This window comes from Myotis yumanensis, unplaced genomic scaffold (genome assembly GCF_028538775.1).
Source record: "Myotis yumanensis isolate MYYU_CA2020_CCGP unplaced genomic scaffold, mMyoYum1.0.hap1 SCAF_2, whole genome shotgun sequence".
Lineage (NCBI taxonomy): Eukaryota > Metazoa > Chordata > Mammalia > Chiroptera > Vespertilionidae > Myotis > Myotis yumanensis.
Genome location: NW_027223753.1, coordinates 26888351 through 26914137, shown reverse-complemented (window position 1 = coordinate 26914137; position 25787 = coordinate 26888351). Strand labels below are relative to the sequence as shown.

The 25787-nt window shown below is 45.7% G+C and overlaps 2 protein-coding genes across 4 annotated transcripts in view; one reads left to right on the top strand and one right to left on the bottom strand.

Annotated features, from left to right (window-relative positions):
- Positions 1 to 704: 704 nt before the first annotated feature.
- Positions 705 to 23434, top strand: RAD54L (RAD54 like). The gene is made up of 18 exons (XM_070404847.1): positions 705 to 754; positions 838 to 921; positions 2586 to 2705; positions 7632 to 7692; positions 8400 to 8535; positions 8909 to 8978; positions 9111 to 9399; positions 9848 to 9972; positions 10276 to 10426; positions 16031 to 16157; positions 17181 to 17255; positions 17370 to 17500; positions 18066 to 18176; positions 18347 to 18470; positions 18710 to 18788; positions 19106 to 19285; positions 22693 to 22856; positions 22950 to 23434. The coding sequence occupies exons 1-18, from the start codon at positions 752 to 754 to the stop codon at positions 23158 to 23160; spliced, it is 2241 nt and encodes a 746-aa protein (XP_070260948.1). The 5' UTR covers positions 705 to 751; the 3' UTR covers positions 23161 to 23434.
- LRRC41 (leucine rich repeat containing 41) overlaps positions 23274 to 25787 on the bottom strand; it is a 19921-nt gene continuing 17407 nt past the window's right edge. For all 3 annotated transcript variants that reach the window (XM_070404842.1, XM_070404844.1, XM_070404843.1), the window contains exons 6-10: positions 25269 to 25433; positions 25080 to 25178; positions 24386 to 24508; positions 24087 to 24162; positions 23274 to 23977 (exon numbers count right to left, since the gene is read on the bottom strand). In XM_070404842.1, the coding sequence (XP_070260943.1) occupies positions 23758 to 23977; positions 24087 to 24162; positions 24386 to 24508; positions 25080 to 25178; positions 25269 to 25433 (683 nt within the window). In that variant the 3' untranslated portion in view covers positions 23274 to 23757. The remainder of the gene's footprint in view (positions 23978 to 24086; positions 24163 to 24385; positions 24509 to 25079; positions 25179 to 25268; positions 25434 to 25787) is intronic.

Genomic DNA, 25787 nt, shown 5'->3' with positions numbered 1-25787 from the left:
TGACGTCGCAGCACTAGGCCCGCCCCTTCCTTGGGTCGCGAGCGCCGAACGCATCGAACGGAGCCAATGGGTGGCGCGGCAGCCGCACCGCGGGAGGTTCGATTGCCCCGGCCTGGCGGGACCGGAGAGCCCCGGCGGCTGTTAACGCGCGCTTTGGGAAGAACCAGATTCAGCCGGCGTGCCGGGAGCACCTTCGTCTCAGCCGTTTTCTTAGCTCCGTCTGGGGCTCCCCTCCCGAGCCTGGGTCTGTTACTTGTCCTGCCTGGATCCCTGCTCGGCCTCCCTCCGTCCGGACCTCGCATCTGCGGTCCAGACCTGGGAAACCCCCTTCTCTGGGCTCGGGCGCCTCGCCTCCCCAGGTCCCCGATTTCCACCCCAGCCTCTCTCTCCTGGCCTGGGATTTCCACCCCAGCCTCTCCTGGCTTGTAACTACCCTTCCCCCGCCTTTCCCCCTAACTACTTCCTTCCTTCATGCCCACCTGAGGCCATTGTGCCGACTCCACTTTGCCCAGCCGTCCCAGATCTCTGCTTGGTTGGCCTGCTCTCCGGCCTCAGCTAACTGGCCACTCAGGTTTGGGCCCAAACCCCAGGCACTGGCTGAATTCCCTCCCTCCATCCTCCTCTTTAGTTAGACGCGTTCTCGCCAATATAGCAGGCCGCTCTCTACTGGCCCTGGTTCTGCATTTTCAGCTTCTGGGTGCCTTGGTCTTTTGGCTGATGGGTACTTGATATTTGTGCTCCTGGTTCTAGGATGGTAAGTGAGGCCTCGGGGAGACTGGGGCCGGTGGGCTTAGGCTGCAGGATTCCTGCGGGGGCTCAGTTTCCATTCTCTTTCAGAGGAGGAGCTTAGCTCCCAGCCAGCTGGCCAAGAGGAAACCGGAGGGCAGACCTGATGATGAAGATTGGCAGCCTGGGGTAGTGGTGAGTACTCTGCCCTTAAGTGGATAGAAAAGGTGGGGATGCAGGAGTGTTTGGGCAGAAAGGAATCCTGGACTTAGTTTCTGGGGTTACATGGAATGAACCTGATGACCTCCAGAGGCCGCTCTCAGTAACCTTTTAATGAGTGCTTACTATGTGTCAGGCATTGAACATAGATAAATAAAATATTTGTTCTCAAGTGCTCACCAGAAGCTAATGTAGACTCAATTATCCTGGTAGGAAGGAGTATTCCAAAGCAAAAGAGCACCTTGGGTTGGGCCCTTTGGCTGCCTTGAGAAAAAAAAAAAATGCTCCCCAACAGCAACTAGCAGCCTGTTCTTTTGCTTTTTGTCCCTTTACCCAATGTCACAAAATAGTGGGATGTACTGGGTCCACTTTAGCAGCCTGAGCTCACGTGGGCCTGGATTGGAGAGGTGGTTCCCCTCCGGTCTCTGCTAATACTCGAGTATAGTATGTTCAGCTGTGAGCTGGGTCCTGTGCTCTCTCCCTCTTCCCAGGCTTTCGGAGGCTGGCTGTAGGCAGGATCTGTGCAAACCAAAATCAATAGGACAGTGCTGCATTAACTTCAGAGAGAGCAGTTCAAGGGCTTGCCCACTGGAACTTTGGAGGAAAAGATGAGCTAAAGAAGGTCTAGAAGGCGATTTTGGGCAGGGGCAGTTTGTGAGTAAAAGCATGGAGAGCAAGCATGTCAGACTTGATGCGGAGAGAGGGAAGGGGCCTGGTGTTTGTTCCTGGTGTGCCTTTCTGTGATCACTGAAGCTTCAAGTACCTTGGCAAGCTGGTACAAGTGGGTTCTTGCCTGATGGCTCAGTGGGGCTTGCTCTGTAGTTGCACCCCTGGTATTACCGGGGGGCTCCTCTACCTATGATGGCGGCACATTGGCTGCCCCTTGCCACTTACCTGGGTCTCAGACTTGAAGTTGGGCAGCCCTTGGTGCAGCTGGGTCATACATGGTGCTGTCTGCTCTGGTTGCTCCTGAAAATGTTTTTGGTGTTGGGGTCCTCACTGCCATGGTGTGAACTGACTGGAGAGTGGTTTTAGTGACCCGAGAGTTGGGGACAGCTGTACTCTTGTCTCTCCTTTGAGAAAACTCAGGGGCGGAAGCAAACAGTTGCTCAATTATTCTTTGGGCCTTTTAGAGTGAAGATTTGGGGTTACATGACTCCATGCTACTGGTGGACTTGCCCTTCACAGGCCCACTTCATTCACCTCTTCCAGTGCCCCATCTCAGATTAGGCAAGTTCTTTAAACTCATTAAGCTCCAATTTTCACCTGTTAAATAAGGACAATAAATATTTAACCTAGAATCACTGTGAAAATGATATATGGTAATAAGTGTGATTAGTTTTTAACAGGGTCTGGCACTTAATAAGTGTCTTAATCAAGTTTAAAAATAATTTTATTTGCTGATTTTTAGAGAAAGAGAGAGAGAGAGAGAGAGAAATGTTGATTTGTTGTTTCACTTATTTGTACATTCGTTGGTTGACGCTCTAACCAGGGATCCAACCCAGAACCTTGGTGTGTTGGGACCATGCTCTAACTCACCACCTGAACTATCCGGCCAGGGTTTAACATTACAAAGCATTTTAAATGTTAGTTGCCATTGTGGTATTCTAGACTTCACCTTTCCCGCTACTCTCTCCTAGACTCCTAAGAAACGGAAATCCAGCAGTGAGACCCAGAGCCAGGCGTGTTTCCTGTCTCCTTTTCGGAAAGCTTTGACCCAACTAACGAATCGACCACCCTGTCTGGACAGCAGTCAGCATGTAAGTCAGAACCACAGCCTGCCAATGTATATGCTTCCTGTCGTTTTGCCTAGGGGGGCTCCTACCCCTGGAGACACTAGAGTAGCCAGCAGACAGACTTTGGTGGGGACTGTGGGCCTGCTCACAGTCCAGGGGACTGGAAGAGGCCTGGCCTCTTCTCCTGAGAGATGTGTGCTGATTTGGAGTCCCCTTTTCTAAAAAAAAATATATATTTTTTATTAATTTTAGAGAGAGAGGAAGGGAGAGGGGAGGAGAGAAACATCGTGGAGTCCTCTTCACCAGATCTCAGGTGGCTCAGATTCCTGAGGACATGAGGGTACAGGAGAAAGAAGGCCATGGCAGGGTATTGGTTCAGTCTCTGACTCTGCATATGGTTTTAAGAAGTACTTAGAGTCCTACAGCTTTCATGTGTTTCGTCTAGTAAAATCAAACGTAATCATCACTATGGCAGGTTCTGTGCATTATCTTGTGTAACCCTCATTTTTTTTAAGATGAGGAAGCTGAGTCTTGGAGGGGTTTACTTGTCCAAAGTTGCAGTGTAACCTAGTCAAATCTGCCTGGCTCCATCCAAAGCTTTTTCCACCAAGTTTTCTGAGGGACTGTGATGTTGAGCTCTGGAATTTCAGTAATGTTATTTATAACCCCTTCAACCACACCTGCGTTTGTGTTAATGAGATAACTTTTGTAAAGCACCTGATTTTGGGGCTGGTTGCCAGGAGAACCAACCCACCAATGAATGGCCAATGCTTAATCATGCCTATGTAAAGAAACCTCCATAAAAACCCAAAAGGTCAGGGTTTGGAGAGCTTCCTGGTCCCAGAGCAACTGGGTTGGTAAACAGCACTGCATCCATGAGCTGGGAAGTGGAACACCCCAAACCCCATAGATACAGAAGTTCCTGTGCTTGGGAACCTTCCAGACCTTGCCGTGTTTCTTCATCTGGTTATTTATTCATATTCTTTAATATCCTTTGATAAACCGGTAATCTAGTAAGTAAACTTCTTCTGTGTTCTTTGAGCTGCCCTAGTAAATTAATCAAACCCAAGGAGGGGTTGTGGGAACCTCTAACGCAGGGGTCCTCAAACTACGGCCCGCGGGCCACATGCAAATACAAATATTATATTTGTTCCTGTTTTGTTTTTTTACTTCAAAATAAGATATGTGCAGTGTGCATAGGAATTTGTTCATAGTTTTTTTTTAAACTATAGTCCGGCCCTCCAACGGTTGAGGGACAGTGAACTGGCCCCCTGTTTAAAAAGTTTGAGGACCCCTGCAACGTATAGCCTGTCAGACAGAACCACCTGCAGTGGTGGTGGGGAAGCAGTCTTGTGAAGTCTTAATCTGATGCTTTCTGTGTGTAGATAATATCAGAATTGAGTTATATTGTAGGACTCCCAGCCCTGGCAGGAGTGACTCATTTGGTTGTAGTGTCATCCGGTACACCAAAATGTTGCAGTTTTGATCCTAGTCTGGGCACTTAAGTTGTGGGTTTGCTACTTGGTCTGTTGGGGTGTGTATGTGAAGAACCAGTCGATGTTTCTGTCTCACATTAATGTTTCTCTCTCCTCTTCTAAAAGTCAATAAAAATGTGTCCTCAGGTGAGGATTTAAGAATAAATTGTAGCCCAGCCAGAGTGTCTCAGTGGTTGAGCATCGACCTATGAACCAGGAGGTCACGGTTCGATTTCCTGCCAAGGCTCATACCTGGGTTAAGGGCTTGATCCCCAGGAAAAGGCATGCAGGAGGCAGCCCATCAATGATTCTCATCATTGATGTTTCTGTCTCTCTCTCCCTCTCCCTTCCTCTTTGAAATCAATAAAAATATGTATTTTTTAAAAATTGTAGGACACCCAGGTGGTGCCAAAGAATTGCTTGATGTGTGGAAAACACACATGTGGAGTCAGAAGTGAAGCAGTGTAGTATTGAGAGTAGAGGACACATACAGGAGTGTGCTTTTCCTTTACAGGGAGATTTTGAAGGAAAAAAATGGGAATCTGTTTATGGGAATATGTAATGGAGGTTATTTGTGCGTGCATGCAGCAAACATTTAGAAACATTTTTATGTGATAAATGTGAAAGAATACATATGTGACATCGTATATAATAAAAGCCTAATATGCTAAGTGTCTGGTCGACTGGTCCGCTGTTCAACCAATCAAAGCGTAATATGCTAAGGCCGCTCATTTGCTTGTTATGACATGCGCTGACCACCAGGGGACAGACAGTCGACCGGTTGACCAGTCACTATGACGGGCAGTGACCACCAGGGGCAGATGCTCCGACTGGTAGGTTAGCTTGCTGCTGGGATCCGGCTGATCAGGACTGAGCGAGAAGGGCTGGACACGCCCTGGAGACCTCCCACGGCCCCTCCCCGGCTGGCCAACCTCCTGTGTCTCTCCCTGGCCCTGATTGTGCACTGGTGGGGTCCCTTGGCCGGGCCTGCGCCCTCTTGTAATCTGGGACCCCTTGGGGGGATATTGGAGAGCTAGTTTAGGCCCAGTCCCACAGGGGGAGCGCTGCTCACCCAGAAGCCTGGCTAATGGCTGGTGCGCGCAGCGGCGGTGGCAGGAGCCTCTCCCGCCTCCGTGGCAGTGTTAAGGATATCTGACTCCTGGCTTAGGACCGCTCCCCCCTTTTCCCATCCCCAGAGGTAAATCACTATCTTGAATTATGTTCATCATCTCTTGCTTTTTGTAATAGTTTTACCGTATGTATGTAATTCACTAAGTTTATTTATTGAGTTATAAACAAATGATATGTATGTTACTGGTCTAAAGGAGTCTGCTTCCCTGTGTGCATCAAAGCTCAATAAAACTCGAACAGGACCTTGCAGCAAAGAAAATAAGGATTTATTAGTTCAGGAAATGACCCACACCCGGAGTCACAAATGAATTAATGCTCATAAGCCTGGCTCCCAGATGGCTTCCATGGATGGGCTACGTTAGAGAAACATCATTAATCATGGTGACTAATGGAGTTAGGGTTGTGGTTCTGCTGATTGGTCAGTGCTAGGGTAGAGAGTGGTTGTCAGCCATGGCCCCAGTTCGTCTGGTTTTCCTGCATTTTGGGGCCTGGAGCTGAAACAACTGAGGCTTAGATGTTGTCTCTAGTTTGACTGAAACTGTCTTTGCTGGTCAACAGACCTGAGGCTTTGTCCTAAGATTATTTGATTCTGATCAGAATCTCTTTGTCCTGCGGGCTTAATGATTAAGGGAGTGGACATGCAAGGAAGAAGGATACTGGATGAAACCAGTTTGAATCAGAAGAAAAGAAAGGAGAAAAGTTATATTAAAGAAATGAAGTTTCTACATGGTTACATGTAGTACTCTGGGACTTTTCATTCAGGATTCATTCAAGTAACTATATGACAGTAAGTGCAGGTGTGGTGGGAGTATGCAGTAGGGTCCTAACAGTCTGGAGGTTGGTGAAGACCTGAATTTGAGGGACATACTGTGATGGCACGGAAGTCAGCCAGGTGAAGAGAGTGGACGTGACCTAGATGGAGGGAACAGCCTGTGTGAAAGCAGTGGAGGAGGAGCCTCTGGGGGAGGAAAAATTCTCCTCTACCCTAGGTTCTTCTGGCTGGACTAATAATCAAATTGTCATTGACAGATTAGCAGGAGAAAAATTACAGCTTCATAATATATAATCATATGAATACCTCCTGAGACCCAGGAAAACTGTAACTCGCCAAAATGGCAGAAGCCATCACCTTAAATACCTCAACCAAAAAACAAAAAATGGTGGTGGAGTCAGGGGAGGTGACCAGGAAAAGTGCAGTAAACAAGGGTATGCAGATCTAAGTCCAAGCCTTTTCCATTGATAGTAGAGGCAGGCCGGGTTCAGTGAGGGACACACTCTTACAAATAAAGATTTCCCTTACAAATGTAGATGTCCTTTTACCCAGGATAACTGCTACTTGGTTTTCAGAGCTTCTTCCAAGAATGCTGTTTGTTAAAAATAACCAGCCTAAAAAAACAATTCATATCCCAAAAGGCACATTTTGGGGTGGCAAAAACTACTTATCTTCTGGCCCCAAAGGCAAAAGTGCCTCAGACCCACAAAAGTCATAGTGCAACCCTGGAGATGAGGACTTTAGCCTTAGACACCAGAATGTCTAGGTTTGGGGGTGGTTGCAAATGTGGGTGTGGAGCCTAGGAGAGAGGTTCTGATTGGAAATAGACTTGGGGTCATTAGCATATTGATGATATTTAGTACCATACCTCCAACGTGTATTGAAGTGTCAGGGTGAGTGTGCAGTCAGAAGAGCCTAGAGCCCTATCTGGTTTGGCTCAGTGGATAGAGCATTAGCCTGCAGACCTACAGATCCCGGGTTTGATTCTAGTCAAGGTTATGTACCTCTGTTGCAGTTTCCTCCCTGTCTTTCCCTCTCTCTTCCACTCTCTCTAAAAATCAATGGAAAAATATCCCCAGGTGAGGATTAAAAAAGAAAAAGAAGAGCCTAGATCCGAGCCCCGAGGAACACTTACTTTTAAGGGTGATTAGGCCGAGGAAAAAGAAAACCCCTTAGGGGAGTGAGCATGAGGTCCCAGGGAAGGGACTAGTAGGAGAGCGGTGGCTGGAAGTCAAAGACAGAATATTTGAGGAGTAATGGCCAGCTTTGTCTAGTAAGATAAGGATGGTAACACATTTGTTACCAGTGAGAGGAAGGAGACCTCGGTTCTTGTTTTCTTGAGGGGAAGATTTTAATCAAGAGACAAAGAAAGCAAGAAAAGAAGCTGTTGTACAAATCTAATATGGAGCACAGTGTTCTAGGTGATTCTTAATGAGCTGTAATAAAAATACAATGCTCTTACTGTATTACGGTGCTTACATAGGCATTTTAGGCTGCATTTGTAGAAATAGTATTCCATAACATCTCTAAAGAGTCCTGAATCCCTGTTTTTCTCTCTCTGTTTCTTTTTAGGAAGCATTTATTCGAAGCATTTTGTCAAAGCCTTTCAAAATCCCCATTCCAAATTATCAAGGTAAAAATGGAGACTTTTCTATTTTTAACTCTGTCATGCGTCAGTGTGCCTGGATAGATTAAAACCTCAGCTTTTGAACATATAAGCTTACCTTGGAATTGAAGATGCCAGTCCAGTGGTGACTGTGTATGGGGTGGCTCCACTGAGGTCTGCATGAAAGAAAGCTGTTTGATAGCGTCAGCAAGGCCGCCCTTCATCTTCTTGGTGGGGATGTGCAGTGCTCAGGAAGCTCCTGGTGGGCCAGGGTGACTGATGGGTCCAGGTTTCATTTAGTCCAAGTGAGTTCAATGGCATCTTTATGAGGTTGACTCTGTTGGAGGCTTAGATTCTACAAAGTTTTCCTTGTCCTATATAGAGCATAGCATTGTGCACTGGGGCTGGGAGAGAGGAGGCCAACTCTCAAGAGCTCTAAGTCTTGAAAGGCCCTTTCAGGGTTTTAGACCTTTCCAGGATTGACTTGAGTTGAGATGAACAAGACCGGGCCCTTCTGAGGTTTGTAGTTGAATGGCAAACTAAAATAATAGAGACTCTGATCTGAGGCAGACTGGGATACGGTCAGGTAGCAGTGCCCAAACTGTATTTGGAGAGGTTCTGGGAGAGAGGGTCATATGGAGGCTTAGGAAAGGTTGGTGAAGGATAGGAATTTGAGCTGGGCCTGCTGGAGCTCCTCAACATAGAGGCTTAGTTAACAGATTGTTGGTTTCTAGGTCCTCTGGGCTCTCGGGCATTGGGCCTCAAAAGGACTGGGGTCCGCCGGGCCCTCCATGACCCCCTGGAAGAAGGTGCCTTGGTTCTGTATGAACCTCCCCCGCTGAGCGCCCATGACCAGCTGAAGCTTGACAAGTATGTGTGTTGGTATTTCTTGAGCAGTTCTGATCCCTGGGGACGGGCATATGTTTTCAGAGTGCTGTCATGACTGCTGTGCCATCCAGAGAGTGGTGGGGAAGGAGAGTGCCTAGGCAAGAGCATGTGGACACGACCAAGGTGGGGATTCCTCACTCAGGAGCAGGCGGGGTTGAGGTGATAACATAAAGAGCCCATCCCTCTTACCTAAATTTCCCCGGGGCAGGAATTTACTATGGTTTGATTACTAGGCCAAGAGGGTCCTTTTTTAGGCAGCTGCCTCTGTGGCTTCTGGATCAGCAGGACACAGCTTCCTTAGGGCATGCCCTTGCCTATGTCTGAGCTCCATGTTTTCTTTGCTGTATTTTCTCAGGGAAAAACTCCCTGTCCATGTGGTTGTTGATCCTATTCTCAGTAAGGTCTTGCGGCCTCATCAGAGAGAGGTAAGTGGGGTGGTGGGGGCGAGGGGGTAAGCGGGGAAATGAGTTATGGGCTAGGGTCTGAGCTTGAGGCTGCCATCTTTAGGACAGCAGCAGAGTGGATGCCAAAGTGGGCTGAGTGCTGTTCTTCCCCAGGGAGTGAAGTTCCTGTGGGATTGTGTCACCAGTCGGCGCATCCCCGGCAGCCATGGCTGCATTATGGCTGATGAGATGGGCCTGGGCAAGACACTGCAGTGTATCACGTTGATGTGGACGCTTTTGCGCCAGAGTCCAGAGTGCAAGCCAGAAATTGACAAGGCAGTGGTGGTGTCGCCCTCCAGCCTGGTGAAGAACTGGTACAATGAAGTTGGGAAATGGCTTGGAGGGAGGATTCAACCTCTGGCCATCGATGGAGGCTCTAAGGACGAGATAGATAAAAAGCTGGGTATGGAGTCTTTACACAAACTACTCTTCTACACAAACTACTCTTCTTTTTTATATGTTATTCGTGATATTTAGAGAGAGAGGAAGGGAGAGGGATAGAGATATAGAAACATTGATGAGAGAAACCTCATTGATCGGTTGCTTCCTGCATGTCCCCTACTGGGGATCAAGCCTGCAACCCGGGTATGTGCCCTGACCAGGACTTGAACCAGTGACCTCTTGGTTCCTGGGTCGACGCTCAACCACTGAGCCACACCAGCTGGGCATTGTATTCCTTTCTTATGTGAATGCTTACTGATGGCCAGGGTTGAAGGCAATGAGGGGTGGCAGAGAAGAGAATTCTATGGAAAATAGTTGAAATAGTTATTTCCAGGCTGAATTAAACAACTATCAAACTTTTTTTTTTAAGATACTCTAAGATTTGTTCCTTGACGCCTTTTCTGTTGTAGAAGGATTCATGAACCAGCGTGGAGCCAGAGTGCCTTCTCCTATCCTCATCATTTCCTACGAGACCTTCCGCCTTCATGTTGGCATCCTCCAGAAAGGGAGTGTTGGTCTGGTCATATGTGATGAGGTACTTGACTCAGCAGTCTTGGTGGTAGGAGAAAGTCTGTCAGAGTCTCCTCACTGAGGACTCCCTCCAAGGTCTGTCAGTCCCTGGGGAATGCTGAGTATAGAACATGCTGCTTTGGAGGAGGCAAATGAGAGGAGAGCCCATGATATCAATCTGTCAAAAGAGGGAGTAAGCACTTTTTGGAACTCCGAGGAGGGTGAGGTGCTGTGGACTGATGGCTAGAGATTGGATTCTCTACATAAGACTTTGCTCCTATTAGGGATGCCATATTGTGCCCAGGCCTAAGTGAGAATTTCCTTTTAGGGACACAGACTCAAGAACTCTGAGAATCAGACTTACCAGGCTCTGGACAGCTTAAACACCAGCCGGCGGGTGCTCATCTCCGGGACTCCCATCCAGAATGATCTCCTTGAGTATTTCAGCTTGGTACATTTTGTTAATTCAGGCATACTGGGTAAGAATCCAGCCTTGTTTGCTACACTGGAGAGGAGTCTTACCTGTAACTCTAGCTGAGGAGAGAAAAGAGAATGCTAGTACTTGTAGGAGGACTTCTCTTGTCAGGGAGACCTTGGCTCTGCCAAGCAACTCAGCAAGGTCCATTCTGGCCATAATAATAATAATAATAATAATTATTATTATTTTTTTATTTTTTAGAAGGAGTGGAGGGTAGGGAGGAGAGAGAAACATGGATGTGAGAAAGATACATCCATTGGTTGCTTCCTGCATGCTCAGACCGGGTCGGGGAATGAGGCTGCAACTAAGGTATGTGCCCTTGACTGGGTATCGAACTCAGGACCCTTTAATCCACAGGCCGATACTCTGTTCACTGACCCAAACTGGCTAGGGCAAGATTTCATTGTTTTTTGTTTTTTTTTAAAATATATTTTTATTGATTTCAGAGAGGAAGGGAGAGAGGGGACAGAGGGATAGAAACATCAATGATGAGAGAATCATTGATCGGCTGCCTCCGGCACGCCCCTTACTGGGGATCGAGCCCACAACTCAGGCATGTGCCCTTGACCGGAATCGAACCCGGGACCCTTCAGTCCGCAGACCGACGCTCTATCTACTGAGCCAAACCAGCCAAGGCAGATTTCATTGTTTTTGTTTGAGAGAAATGTGGATCGGCTGCCCCCCATGTGCACCTTGACCAGAGATCAAACTTGCAATCTAGGTATATGCCTTGACTGGGAATCAAACCTGTGACCTTTTGGTGTACAAGATGATGCTCCAACCAACTGAGCCACCAGCCAGGGCAAGATTTCATTCTTTTTTTATGGCTGAGTAATAGTCCATAGTATATATGTATCAACACTTTTAAAAATATATATATTTTTATTGATTTTTTACAGAGAGGAAGGGAGAGGGATAGAGAGTTAGAAACATCAATCAGCTGCCTCCTGCACACCCCCTACTGGGTATGTGCCTGCAACTAAGGTACATGTCCTTGACCAGAATCGAACCTGGGACCCTTCAGTCTGCAGGCTGACGTTCTATCCACTGAGCCAAACCGGTTAGGGCTGTTATCAACACTTTTTTTATCTACTCCTCTACTGATGGGCACTTAAGGCATTTCCATATCTTATCTGTTGTAAATAATGCTTCGGTGAACATAGGGGTGCATATATCTTTTCAAATTAGATTTGGGTTTCTTTGGATATATATCCAGAAATGGAATTGCTGGATCAAAAGGCAGTCTTATTTTTAATATTTTGAGGAACCTCCAACCATACTACTCGTAGTAGCTGCAACATATGCATTCCCAAAAATGTTGCATAAGGGTTCCTTTTTCTTCACATCCTTGCCAACACTTGCTGATTTTTTTTATGATAGCTATTGTGACAGGTTTGAGGTGATAGCTCATCGTGGTTTGGTTTTGTTTTTATTTTTAATCCTCACTGGAGGATCTTTTTTTAGAAATATATTTTATTGATTTTTTACAGAGAGGAAGGGAGAGGGGTAGAGAGTTAGAAACATCAATGAGAGAGTAACATCGATCAGCTGCCTCCTGCACACCCCACAGTGGGGATGTGCCCGCAACCAAGGCACATGCCCTTGACCGGAATCGAACCTGGGACCCTTCAGTCCGTAGGCTGACACTCTATCCACTGAGCCAAACTGGTCAGGGCAGGCCAGGATCTTTTTAAAAATTGATTTTAGAGACAGGAAGGGAGAGAGAGAAACATTGATGGAGAGAGAAACATCGATTGGTTCCCTCCTGTATGTGCCCCAACAGGGGATTGAACCCACAACCTTTTGGTGTATGGAACTATGCTTCAACCAGCTTAGCCACCTGGCCAGGTCTCTCACTGTGGTTTTAATTTGCATTTCTTTGAACACTTAGTGACATTGAGCATCTTTTCATATGTCTATTGGCCATGTATGCCCTCTTTGGAGAAGTATCCATTCAGGTCCTTTACCCATTTTTAGTTGGATTGTTTTATTGGTTTGTTCTTATAAATTTTGGATATTAACCCCTTATCTGATATATCATTGGCAAATATCTTCTCCCATTCAGTAGGTCATCTTTTCGTTTTGTTGATGGTTTCCTTTGCTGTGCAAAAGAACTTTTTAATTTGCTATAGTCCTATTTATTATTTCTTCAGTTTCCCTTGCCTGAGGAGATATATCAGAAAAATATTGCTAAGAGAAATGTCAGACTTTATTGCCTATGTTTTCTTCTAGGAGTTCTATGGTGTTGAGTCTGACATTTAAGTCTTTAATCCATTTTTAGTTTATTCTTGTATATGGTATAAAAAGATGGTCTAGTTTCATTTTTTTTCATGTATCTGTCCAATTTTCCCAAAACCATTTATTGAATATACTATTTTTATCCCATTGTATAGTCTTGCCTCCTTTGTCATGTATTAGTTAACTGTATAGGTGTGGGTTTATTTCTGGGCACTTTGTTCTTTTCCATTGATCTGTGTGTCTGTTTTTTATTCTAATACCATGCTGTTTTGATTATTATAATCTTGTGATCCCTCCAACTTTGTTCTTTTTTTATTGCTGTGGCTATTTAGGGTCTTTTGTGGTTCCATATACATTTTTGGATTATTTGTTCTAGTTCTATAAAAACACCATTGGAATTTTGATAGGGATTTTTTTGAAACTATAGGTTGCTTTGGGTATCCATGTGTATGGTATATGCTTCCATTAAATTTATTCCTAGGTATTTTATGTTTTTGGTGCAATTGTAAATGGGATTTTTTTTTTTAGTTTTTCTTTCTGTTAGTTCATTATTGATGTATAAAAATGCAACCAATTTCTGAATATTTTGTATCCTGCTATTTTACTGAATGCATTTATCAGTTCTAGTAGTTTTTTTGGTGGGATCTTTAGGGTTCTCTCTATAGTATCATGTTATCTGCAAATAATGACAGTTTTACTTCTTCCTTTCCAATTTGGATGCCTTTTATTTCTTTTTGTCTGGTTGCTGTGGCTGGGATTTCCCCACCCTGGCTATTTTTCTCTGGCAGAGGTGGCAGGCTCTTTGCAGAGCACGGGGTCACTATGAACTGTAGATGGAAATAATATTTCCAGGTATTTTTGTTACCTCACGAGAGCTTTGACCTCAGAGCAGACAGTCTTGGGCAGCTTCTTTCTTTTTTTAAAAACCATTTTTTAGTGTACAATTAAGTGTCATTAAGTATATTCACATTGTTGTGCAACCATCACTACCATCTATCTCCAGAACTTTTTTTAACTTGCAAAACTGAAACTCTACCCATTAAACAATAGCTCCCTATTTTTCACTCTCCCCTGCCCCAGTAACCACCATTTGGGAAGTTCCTGCACTTAGATATTGTGGAACGGTTTTTTAGTGTCACCCCAACTTGACAGCGCTTAGGAAAATCACTTAAGGTGAGGACCAGCTGAGCAGCAAGATTTTCACAAAGAACACATTGGAGTGACCACCACCAGATCAGCTACTTTCACTATCTCAGCAGCCCTCCCATCTCAGAGGCACTCTCCCACCCCCTCCTAATCACTACTTTTTTCTCCCCAGAAATATTCTTGAACTTTATATATATGAATGGAATCATACAGTATATATTCCTTTGCATCTGGTTTCTTCTGTTCATTATATTTATGAGAAATCATCCGTGTTGTTGCCTGTAGTTGTAGTTTTTCATTTTTGTATACTATTCCCTTTAGTGAATATACCATGATTTATTTCTTTTACTATTGATAGACAATTTTTATTTCCAGTTTTTTTATTCTTTTAATAATGATGCTATGAACATTCTTGCACATGTTTTTACCTCAGCATAATAAGCATTTCTCTGTCCTAAGTGTGGAATTGCTGGGTCATATGTTATGCATGTGTTCAGCTCTATAATCACTTTAAGTGATTGTACCAGCAGAGTATGAGAATTCCAGTGTCTACTCTATATCATGGGTCAGCAATTTCTTTTCTTAAAGGACTAGATAGTGTTTTAGGCTCACAGGCAAACTCTGTCACAGTTACTCAGTTCTGCCATTGTAGAGTGAAAGCAGCCATAATGGGCATGGCTGTAGTCTAATAAAACTTCATTTACAGAAACAGGTGGCTGGCGCATGGCTGTAGTTTGTTAACCATGGCTCTGTATCACCAATATTTATCTTTTTTTTTTTTTTTTAAATATATTTTATTGATTTTTTTACAGAGAGGAAGGGAGGAGGATAGAGAATTAGAAACATCGATGAGAGAGAAACATAGATCAGCTGCGTCCTGCACACCCCCTACTGGGGATGTGCCTGCAACCAAGGTACATGCCCTTGATGGGAATCGAACCCGGGACCCTTCAGTCTGCAGGCCGATGCTCTATCCACTGAGCCAAACCGGTCAGGGCACCAATATTTATCTTTAAAATTTTCAAAAATGTTAGTCGCCCTGGCAGGTGTTTATCAGTGGTTAGAGCTTTGGCCTGTGCACTGAAGGGTCGAGGGTTCAATTTCCAGTCAAGGGCACATACCTGGGTTGTGGGTTCCATCCCCACCCCCAGTCGGGTGCATGCGGGATGCGACCAGTCGATGTTGTCTCTCTCACATTGATGTTTTTCTGTCTCTGTTTCTCTCTCTCCCTCCTTCCTCCCCTCTCCCTTCCTGAAGAGCCATTGAAAAATATCCTCAAGTGAGGATTAACAAATTAAATAAATAAATAATTTTAGTCATTTTGTTGGTGTTTAGTAATATCTCATTCCATCTGCCTAATGTTGAATAAAGTTAGATATCTTTTAATATAGTCATTGGCTATTTGGAGATGTTGGTTTTTTTTTTTTTAAATTTCTGGCCAAAAGAAAATCATATACCCATTAAGCAGTTACTTTCTATTTCCCCTTTACCCCTGACCCTGACAGCCACCAATCTGCTTTCTGTCTGTAAGGATTTACCTATTCTGGATATTTCATATCAGTGGAATCCTATATCTGCACTTTTGTCTTTGGCTTATTTTACTTAGTGTAATGTTTTCAAGGTTTGTCCACACTGTGGCATGAACTTCATTGTACTAATACATGCACCTTTATCTCTTACAAACAGTATATAGGTGGGTGCTCTAAAAAAAATCCAATCTGATAATTGGATTTTCTTTTTTAAAAATATGTGTGTTTTTATTGATTTTTTTAGAGAGAGGAAGGAAGAAATAGAAACATCGATGAGAGAGAAACATCAGTGGGCTGCCTCTTGCACACTCCATACTGGGGATGGAGCCTGCAACCCAGGCATGTGCCCTGACCCAGAATCTAACCAGTTACCTCTGGGTGCATGGGTCAACATCAACCACTGAGCCACACTGGCCAGGCTGGAATATCTTTTTATTGGATTATTTTGTCCATTTATAGTTAATGTGATTAGTTCATGTTTGTATTTTAATCTACTATCTCACTATTTGGCCTTTTAAGTCTTCTATGTTTTGGTAGCTCTCCAATTCATTCAAACAAATTGCCTGTAATTTGTTTAGCTTTGTTGGTCTTGGCAGGAAGGTTGGTCTGTAACAAAGAAGTCTGCCATTACTAGCAGTGGGAAATAATTCTTTTTCTACATTCTTTAATTTCCCCTTCTCTTCTGCGTCTAGGAACTGCCCATGAGTTCAAGAAGCATTTTGAGTTGCCAATTTTGAAAGGTAGAGATGCAGCTGCCAGTGAGGCAGATAGGCAGCGAGGAGAGGAGCGACTGCGGGAGCTCACCAGCATTGTGAATAGGTAATGGCAGGGTGGGACTAGAAGGCAGCTCTTCATTTGGGTTCCCCCAACTGAGGTCATCAGAGTTGCCCCCTAAGCCATCCAAGGCCAATCTTTTGGGACCTTGACCTATGAAGGCCGGGATTCTAGGAAGGGAGTGGGATCTGTGTTCTCACTGTAACTACAGAATAAAATAGAGGGTCTTGCAGGCCAAGTCCCTGCTTTCTTCCTGGCCTCAGTCCTGTGGTCTGGTTTTGGTCTGCTTAGCAACCTGCTGAGGAAGCTCTTTCCTGATGCTGTTGGATTTCCTGAGCAAAATATACCGCAGAACACTGTTAGTATTTCAGAAGCTTCTTACCATTTGATCTCAAACCTAAAGAACCACGCTTACCTTCCCAGGCCTCATAGGTAGGGGTAGATCTGATGAATGGGTGTGGCTTCCAGACTGAGATGGCTTTTTCTATGGGGCCCACATAGCACAGGAGGGCAGGTACATTCTGGACTCCTGTTATAGATATATACACTTGATGATTTACATCCTGAAGAGTCCTGTTCTTCCCAATTGCCACCTCTCCCTCCCAATTTTAGATGGCAGGAAGGAGACAGTGTGTCGGGACCTGCTGCTTAGGTGCCTGACCCCTGTTCTTCCTGGTCTGCTAGGAGGTGTGGGCTTAATTTCATCGAGCCTTGGGTCATTTGACAAGAGCAATTGGGCAAATGCAGAAACTTCCCTAAGGACTTAGTGGTTTGCAGCTTGTTTTCCCTATCAGAACACTAGACACAATGGGAGACCTTGACCTCTTCTTGAAGACCAGCTAACCTTTTGAAGGGGAAGAGAAAGAGTTGTCAGTTAAAGCTAGACTGTAAGGGTCTCCGTTCCCATGACTGCGACCCCGGTATAGATATCTTTGCCCTAGTACTGATGGGTCTCTGACATTTAATAGTACAAAAGAGTCATTTTTGGTCCTTTAGGTGGTAATTTTTATTCCAGTAGTTTTTTTGGTGGTTTTACCAGCAGCTACCTTTTTATCTTGTTCTCTCTAGGTGTCTGATACGGAGGACATCTGATATCCTGTCTAAGTATCTGCCTGTGAAGATTGAGCAGGTGGTTTGTTGTAGGTACTGAACTCAACTTAGGGGTGTGGAGAGAGTAAAAGCCCAGTTTTCAAGTTGTCCTCAGAGGGGCCAAGTATGGTTCAGCCTTTCTCACTGACCCAGCTGCCTTTTTTTCAGGTTGACACCGCTTCAGACTGAATTATACCAGAGGTTTCTGAGACAGGCCAAGCCAGCAGAGGAGTTGCGTGAGGGCAAGATGAGTATATCTTCCCTGTCTTCCATCACCTCACTAAAGAAGCTTTGTAATCGTGAGTTGGGTCCATGATCCTCAGAGATCTTCTGTGAGAGTGAGCAAGGAGGGTAGGCTCCCGCAGGTGATCCAGCCACCTTCACTAACACTTGTCCTCAGGGTCCTCATAGAGGCCATATGTGATTCCGGCCCTCCCCAAGGCATGAGCCCTACATTGTTTACTTTGTCAACCAGACCCTTTGCTTTGAAAACTTCAGCTTATCCTCTGCCCAGCCTATGCTTGATGCTTGGGGTATGTAGGACTGTGTGTGTGTGTGTTCATGCACACATGTGCACACAAAATGTCAGACAGGAATAAAAATAACAAATGTACTGTCTCTGGTATAGCTTCCTTTTTGTTGGGAGAACACACTGGTGAGCCAGGTTATCCATTCATTCTCCCAGATGGCACTGACTACACACTGGAATTTTGGGACCAAGCAAATCTGGTGCTGAAGAAGGTCATTTGGAGAGGCTTCTTTCTAGAGGAGGTTCTTTCTAATGAGAACTGAAGTGGAAATTTCCGAAAGCAATGTAGCTGGCTTTTTTTTAATTTTTAATTTTAATTTTTATTTTTTTACCAGATCCAGCTCTCATCTATGACAAGTGTGTGGAAGAAGAGGATGGCTTTGAAGGAGCCTTGGATGTATTCCCCCCTGGTTATAGCTCCAAGGTTCTAGAGCCCCAGCTGTCAGGTGAGCCCTTTCCTACCGTTTGTTGTTGTTGTTGTTTTGGCTTCTCTAGGATGAAGGGTGGGGGATTGTCTCTATATTCTAAACCTATCTTGTCTCAAGGCAGGATATCAAGAGTAAGAATTCTGGGCCATTGGGCTGACACACTGGGGACTAATAGTTCATCTCCCCAGGTAAAATGCTGGTCCTTGACTACATCCTGGCGGTGACCCGAAGCCGCAGCAGTGATAAAGTAGTGCTGGTGTCCAATTACACCCAGACCCTGGACCTCTTTGAGAAGCTGTGCCGGGCCCGAAGGTAGGGAAGAGCCTAACTAGGCTGCCAAAGTGCCTCCCCAAGCAGAATAGCCCCTGGTCTTTTAGGTGTTCCCACAGAACAGAATCCTGGCTCCTCGTTCTTGCCCCTCCCTTTGTGAGTGTGGGGCCTCAGGCTGTGCATGAAACAGCCTCAAGTATGGTTAGTGTAGTCCCTTCATAATTCTGGCTCCAAGAAACTCTGCTTCTTTCTTGGGTTTTGATCTTTGGATTTCCCTTTAGGTATTTGTATGTCCGCTTGGATGGCACCATGTCCATTAAGAAGCGAGCCAAGGTTGTAGAACGCTTCAACAGTCCATCGGTAAATGCACAACCCTTGCCCCCACACCACCAATGTAGTAACATCAGGATCAGGGTTGATAGAGAAGCTATAAGGGGACTGCGCTCTAGTGTCTTCCTGGATTTTTTTTCTGGTGGGTGTGGTAGGGTTAGGCTGGTTAATGATGGCTGGGCTGGGAACTGACTCTGTGGGCTAGGAAGTTGGATGGTATGCAAACTGGTGATCCTCACAATTGGTCTGAGCCTAAGAATATAGATGTGTGAGAGAACAGTTGACTGGGCTGAGGAGGATTCTAGTTCAGACTGCGAAAGGTTCTTTTCTGCTTCCTCTCTTTCCAGAGTCCTGACTTTATCTTCATGCTGAGCAGCAAAGCGGGGGGCTGTGGCCTCAATCTCATTGGGGCTAACCGTCTGGTCATGTTTGACCCTGACTGGAACCCGGCTAATGATGAACAAGCTATGGCTCGGGTCTGGCGTGACGGTCAAAAGAAGACCTGCTATATCTACCGCCTGCTGTCTGTAAGGATGGAATAAGACCTTTAGGACCATCTTGGGTTATTTTTTAGTGCCACTCTTTGGGCCCTCTGCTTCTAGCAGTGGCCTTAGCTATGGGCTTAGCCAGGAGCCTTTTATTCTTCTGTTCTCTCCACCCCATTCCTTCAAACCCTTCTTTACAATGCTCTCTGGATACCTGTGTTCAGTAGTTAACAAACTCCCCTGTGGCCCCATCCTTTTCACAGGACACCTACTTTCCTTCATACCTGATTTCTACTCTCTGATGTGGCCTTGTAGTCTTCTTATACTCCATGTCCCATGGTATTAAAAAGAGGTATTGGCATTCTCCAAGTTCTCAGTGATCACTCAGACCATCCATCCTATAGTTCTTTTGAAGCTCAAGTTGTCTAGTTTGATTTCTCTTTTCCTTACAACAGTCATCTACCTCCTGCTATTTTCATAATTCGTTAATGATTTTTTAGACACCAGCTCAATCTTTATTTCTTTCCCAATCCAGCTATCATCCTGGTGGACTTCAAGGACCATGCCGTTATCCAGCATTCTGGCCTTCATGTTTCCTTGACCTCCCCCAATTTTAATTACTCTAAAGGCTACACTGTGGAACTTAAACAATACTGAAACTTTACATAGTACCCAAAACTTTAGTTAACAGCTATCACTTCCTGTCCTTCCAGCTTTCTTATACCTCCTACATCTGCTTCAACCTAACGTCCCTAGTACCCTGACCCCAGTCCTCAAATCTAGCTTTACTTTCTTTTCTGTTTGGCCTGATCCTTATTGTGTATCCTTTTAGGAACTCCTTCCCTAATACCAACTTCACTTGGTACAGCTGTTCTCAGCTTTTACACCAGATAAATTTGCACTTACAGATGGGCACTGCCACTAATCACATTCACCATTTTGGCTGGGCCATATCTCATTTTCTTTCAACAACCACTTTAAGCCTTCACTACTGCCCTCAAGTTTCCTTCTTAACCCTGTCTCTCATTCTTCTGCAGAGACCTTGTCCTACTTCACAGAAAAAAAATGTAAGCTATGAGGCTTGATTTCTTCCCCTTGCCTTTTGCACTCTTCCATAAATCTCTTTTTAAAAATATATATATATTTCTTTAATGATTTCAGAGAGGAAGGGAGAGGGGAGAGAGAGAAACATCAATGATGAGAGAGAATCATTGATTGGCTGCCTCCTGCACACCCCCTACTGGAGATCGAGCCCGCAACCCAGGCATGTGCCCTTGGCCAGAATCAAACCTGGGACCCTTCGTTCCACAGGCCGACACTCCATCCATGAGCCAAGCCAGCCAGGGCTAGCCCGGATCTCATACCTGAGTTCTAGCCCCATGTATCCATCACCTGCTGTACATTTCCACCTGAATATTTTTTGTTTGTTTATTTGTTTGTTTTTGTTAATCCTCACCTAAGAATATTTTTCCATTATTTTTTAGGGAGAGTGAAAGAGAGAGGGAAAGACAGAGAGAAACACTGATGTGAGAGAAACACATCGATTGGTTGCCTCCTGCATGAGCCTTGACCAGGGCCTGGGCTGGGGAGGAGCCTGCAACCAAGGTATGTGCCCTTGACTGGAATCATACCTGGGACCCTTTGGTTCGCAGGCCATGCTCTATCCACTGAGGCAAATGGGCTTGGGCTCCACCTGAATATCTTACAAGTACTTCATATACATTATGATGAAACATGTTCCCCTTCTGAATTTTGTCATTTAATGGTTCCATTGGCCACTCAACCCAAATCTGGGCATTATCCTACTAGTCTATTCTTTCTCCTAACAATCAGATTCCAATTACCATTGATTTTAAACTCCTGAATTTTTTTTTAATTTAACTTTCCTCTCCATCCCATGCTAAAGTCACAGTAATCTCTTACTTGGATATTGCAAGCAGCTTCCTAATTCTTTACCTTTGGTCTTATCCTAACCCATTCTTTACATACTTTTTTCAGAATGAGCTTTCAAAAAATTCTGATTTTGCTTTTTAGGACAAGGTCAAGCTCTTCAGCCTGGCATCCAAGCTTCTCCAATACAGACTCTGCTGACTTTCTCAGTCCCAGCTTTTACTGTACTTCCACTGTCATCTGGATAGGCTGAACGCCTCAGTCCACAATAGGCCAGGCTTATTCCTTTGTTCCTATGCAAGGAATGCCTTCCCTTCTCTCGGCCCTTCTAAATGATGTAGTGTCTCTCTCTCTCTCTCTCTCTCTCTCTCTCTCTCTCTCTCTCTCTCTCTCTCAAGATTCAGCTTGAGGATCATCTTTACTTTCAAGCTTTTCAACACTATTCCATTTTGCCCATCCCTCTTGTGGGCTACTAGTCTGTACAGAAATCTATTGTACCAAGTAGCTTATATGTCTGTTCCACTAGTCTGAGTTCAAGAATAAGGATATTTGATTCTTCTTTATATCCCAGTGTTAGCACAGGGTCTGGCATATAATACCCAAATGATAGTTATTGGGTGAGACTTGGGCTTGGTGTGGAAGTCTGGTGAAGCTGCTACAGACAAACCTCAGCTAACCCTAAAGGAATTTAGCCAGGTCCTGAAACCTTCCATTGGTACAGAAAACATCCTGGATGGGCAGACCTGCACAAGTCATATTCCCAAGAGATAGGCTAGGCCAGTGGTCGGCAAACCGTGGCTCGCGAGCTACATGCGGCTCTTTGGCCTCTTGAGTGTGGCTCTTCCACAAAATACCACGTGCGGGCGTGCACGTACCGTGTGATTGAAACTTCGTGGCCCATGCGCAGAAGTCGGTTTTTGGCCTGGGCGAGTCTATTTTTTTTTTTTTTTAATATTTTATTGATTTTTTACAGAGAGGAAGGGAGAGGGATAGAGAGTTAGAAACATCGATGAGAGAGAAACATCGATCAGCTGCCTCCTGCACACTCCCCACTGGGGATGTGCCCGCAACGAAGGTACATGCCCTTGACCGGAATCGAACCTGGGACCCTTGAGTCCGCAGGCCAACACTCTGTCCACTGAGCCAAACTGGTCAGGGCTGGGCGAGTCTATTTTGAAGAAGTGGCGTTAGAAGAAGTGGGGTACGTTCGCTGAGGTTGACCCCTCAGATTGAGGACGTTTTTAGCAAAGGCCAGCTTAGGAATACCCTAATTAAGTTAATAACAATGTACCTACCTATATAGTTTAAGTTTAAAAAATTTGGCTCTCAAAAGAAATTTCAATCGTACTGTTGATATTTGCCTCTGTTGACTAATGAGTTTGCTGACCACTGGGCTACACAATGGGATTAGCTAAGCAGAGGTATTGCTGCAGGGTTCTTACTTTTCATTTATCTTTCTTCCTCTTGGATGGCTATAGTTTCATTCCCTGTTTTTTCCTTCTCCCTATGTATGGAGATGACTCAGCCCTGCTTCCCTGCTTCCCCCAATCTTCCCCCAGGCAGGAACCATCGAGGAGAAGATCTTTCAGCGTCAGAGCCACAAGAAGGCACTGAGTAGTTGTGTGGTGGATGAAGAGCAGGATGTGGAACGACACTTCTCTCTGGGCGAGCTGAAGGAGCTGTTTACCCTGGATGAGGCTAGCCTCAGTGACACACATGATAGGTGGGTGGAGTGCCCTTGTAGCCATTATCTGAATTTGCCTTATAGCTTGGAGATGGGGTGTACAGTGACCACAGCTTTTTCCTCTGCCCCCAGGTTGCGCTGCCGCCGCTGTGTCAACAACCACCAAATCAGGCCACCCCCTGATGGTTCTGACTGCACCTCAGACCTCGCTCAATGGAACCATAGCACTGATAAGCGGGGGCTCAGGGATGAGGTACTCCAGGCTGCCTGGGATGCTGCCTCCACTGCTATCACCTTCGTCTTCCACCAGCGTTCCCATGAAGAGCAGCGGGGCCTCCGCTGATAACTAGTCTGGGTGCATCTGTTAAGAGGGAGGAGACAGGGAGAGGGGCTCCTTGCCCCATAGGGCCCTGCTGGATTTTGTTCTCTGGGAGAAAAATCATCAAGAGGGCTGCATGATGTTTGCCCAAAATTTATTTTATAAGAAAAACTTTTTTGGTTAAAAAAAAGAAAGGAATAAAGGTATGAAAGGGACTGAGGCCTGGGAGCAGCATGGTGAGCCCAGCATAGAAGAGGCCTGGTAGTGGGCACTCCTATATTTCTCTAAAGCTTGGGTACCTGCTTGAGGTGGGAAAGCAGGAACCCCAGAGCAGGGGGAGGGGGGGCTGTCCTCAGTGACTGATGACCACTGTAACCTCCTGGCTCAGGGTTCTCAGGTTGCTGAGTAAGAGGCCCAAAGCCTCTAAACCCAGTTCTGGGAATGCCTTTGCTGGGCCCCACCAAGGCCTCCAGAACCTCAGTGCAAGGGAAGAAGGAAAATAGAGGGGAAAAAGGTGGCAGAAAGAGAAAGACAGAATTGGTTGGGAGTTCTGGGCAGCCCATGCCTCAGCCCTTGCAAGCTGATGATACTGAGCACGGACCTATGAGGCATGGGGCCCCATCACATGGTGCTGACATAATCTGCGAAAGCCTGGGATGAGTCCCACGAGTCGCTAACCACATGGCAGGTAGCCCGGAGCCGCCGGATAGCTTCTCTGGCTGTGACTGCATCCTGGTCCAGCCAGTTCTGGAAGAGGCGCAGGTGACCAAAGGCTCCACGGCCCCAGCGCTCCAGCCGCTTGGCGAACTCCAGAAGCCCATCTGGCTTGATGCAGTTGGAACTGGTAGGGATGAGATGGGTTAGACACCCAGGAAGCAACTAATCTCTGGTCTGTGCTCCTGCAGCTCTATCCTGTGTTTCCTCCCCTCCTCCCAACCCCCAATGTATACCTGATGTCCAGCTGACACAGAGAGGAGGACGAATCCTCTGAGAAAACATCTGCCAGGGCCAGCAGGCCAGCATTCCCTAGGGAGAAGGGGAGAAATGCTGGTAAACACTCAGGATAGGAAATAAGGGTATCCCAGCCTATTTCTGGCTGGGGAGGAGCCCAGCCTTCTGAAGTCTCAGCACACAACTATATTCTAACACCCCCCCCCCCCCATGCTCCCACTGAGTTTCTAGGTCAAAAGACTGGCTTCTCCCCCCCCCCCCCTCTCTTCCCTCTCCATTCCCAGGGCCTTGCCCCCACCCAGGCGATTCCCTGGCAGCCGGAGGCCCTTCAATGTGGAGTTGCCCTTCATAGCAGCAACCATCTCAGGCAGAAATTGGGCCGGGCGCTTCTCAAACAGACGGCAGAAGGAGAAGGTAATCTCTGTCAAGAGAAATTAGAATAAATTCTGATGGCTGCATTAGGATTGGTGCTGCCCCTCCTGCCCCAGTTGGCCTTAGCAAAGGGTGTGAACATTTTATAGAGGCCCAGAAAGAGAAAGGAATTTATCCAAGACCCCCAATAAGGCTAGAACTAAATCAAGATTCAAACCACAGATTAAGCCTAGATATTCACTTAGGAAGGTTCTCTGCATGGGCAAAAGTCTCCATTCACTTTCACTTATCCATTGACTGCCCTCTTTGTAGGGCTGGGGAACAGCAGTCAAGTCTATGAGGAGAGCCTGTTAGCACATTAATCTCTCCACTACCATCATTTCTGTCAGCCACTGAAAGGTAAAAACTTTTGGGTGAGGCACTTTTTAGAGTAATTTTAGGAGTAATTTTCCATGTGTAGTATAGGAGGAGTTGAGTTTGGGATCTTTTAAAAAGAAGGCCAAGCAGGCTCTATATTATAGTTGACATAAGGCCAATATAGAAACTGGCTCACTCAGTGAGACAGTGGCAGAGCCACAATAAGCATTGAGGAATGCACAGATTCTGGATAAAAAACTTACCTTGAAGAGTCAGATTCTGTAGCAAAAAGAGCACCTCGCTCTGACAGTCAGCCAGATTCATGTCGTGGAAGCTCAGTCTCTTCAGGGCTAGGTTATACTCTGGATGGGGGCACAGGCCATGGCCTTATTAGCTTTTCCAACAAATAATGCAAGGTTCCGTCTGCCCTCCTTTACCACTCTGGTTCTTACCTTTGAGTGTCTGCAACACAAGCCCAAAATCCTGGGGAGAGGCAAAGGTGGTGCTATCCAGGGACAGCTGCTGCAGAGAACCTGAGGCCTTCAGTACAGAGCAGAGCAGTGGGGCTGACTGGGCTCCCCGTGGAAACCCCATCTCCAGCTGTTCCAGGCAGTTTTCTGGATATGGTAAGGAAAGATTTCAGCTGGCCATCTACTTCACCCGCATAGCAGGTCCTATTCTGACCTTAAGGGATTCACTAAAGTCATATGTGTACTTGTCCATGAGTGCCTATACTATATGTTAGGCACTGTCTTAGGTTCTGGGAATAGAGCAGTACATATGAAATCTAGTCGTTATCTTCATGGAGCTTTTAGTCCAGGAAGACTAGACTAATTGGACAAGCAAATATAACAAAGTATGCAGAGTGGTGGGATAGGAGACATACAGAAGTTCAGGGAATATACATGCAGCAGGAGGACCTAATTTAGTTTAACAATTGTTCTTGGTTCAGACCCCTTTTCTGGAGGCTG

What these genes read in the sequence shown, in the direction of transcription:
- RAD54L (XM_070404847.1), top strand. An exon ending in ATTGGCAGCCTGGGGTAGTG is followed by an intron (nt 922 to 2,585) that starts GTGAGTACTCTG and finishes ACTCTCTCCTAG; the next exon opens with ACTCCTAAGAAACGGAAATC. An exon ending in CTCAGTGACACACATGATAG is followed by an intron (nt 22,857 to 22,949) that starts GTGGGTGGAGTG and finishes CTCTGCCCCCAG; the next exon opens with GTTGCGCTGCCGCCGCTGTG.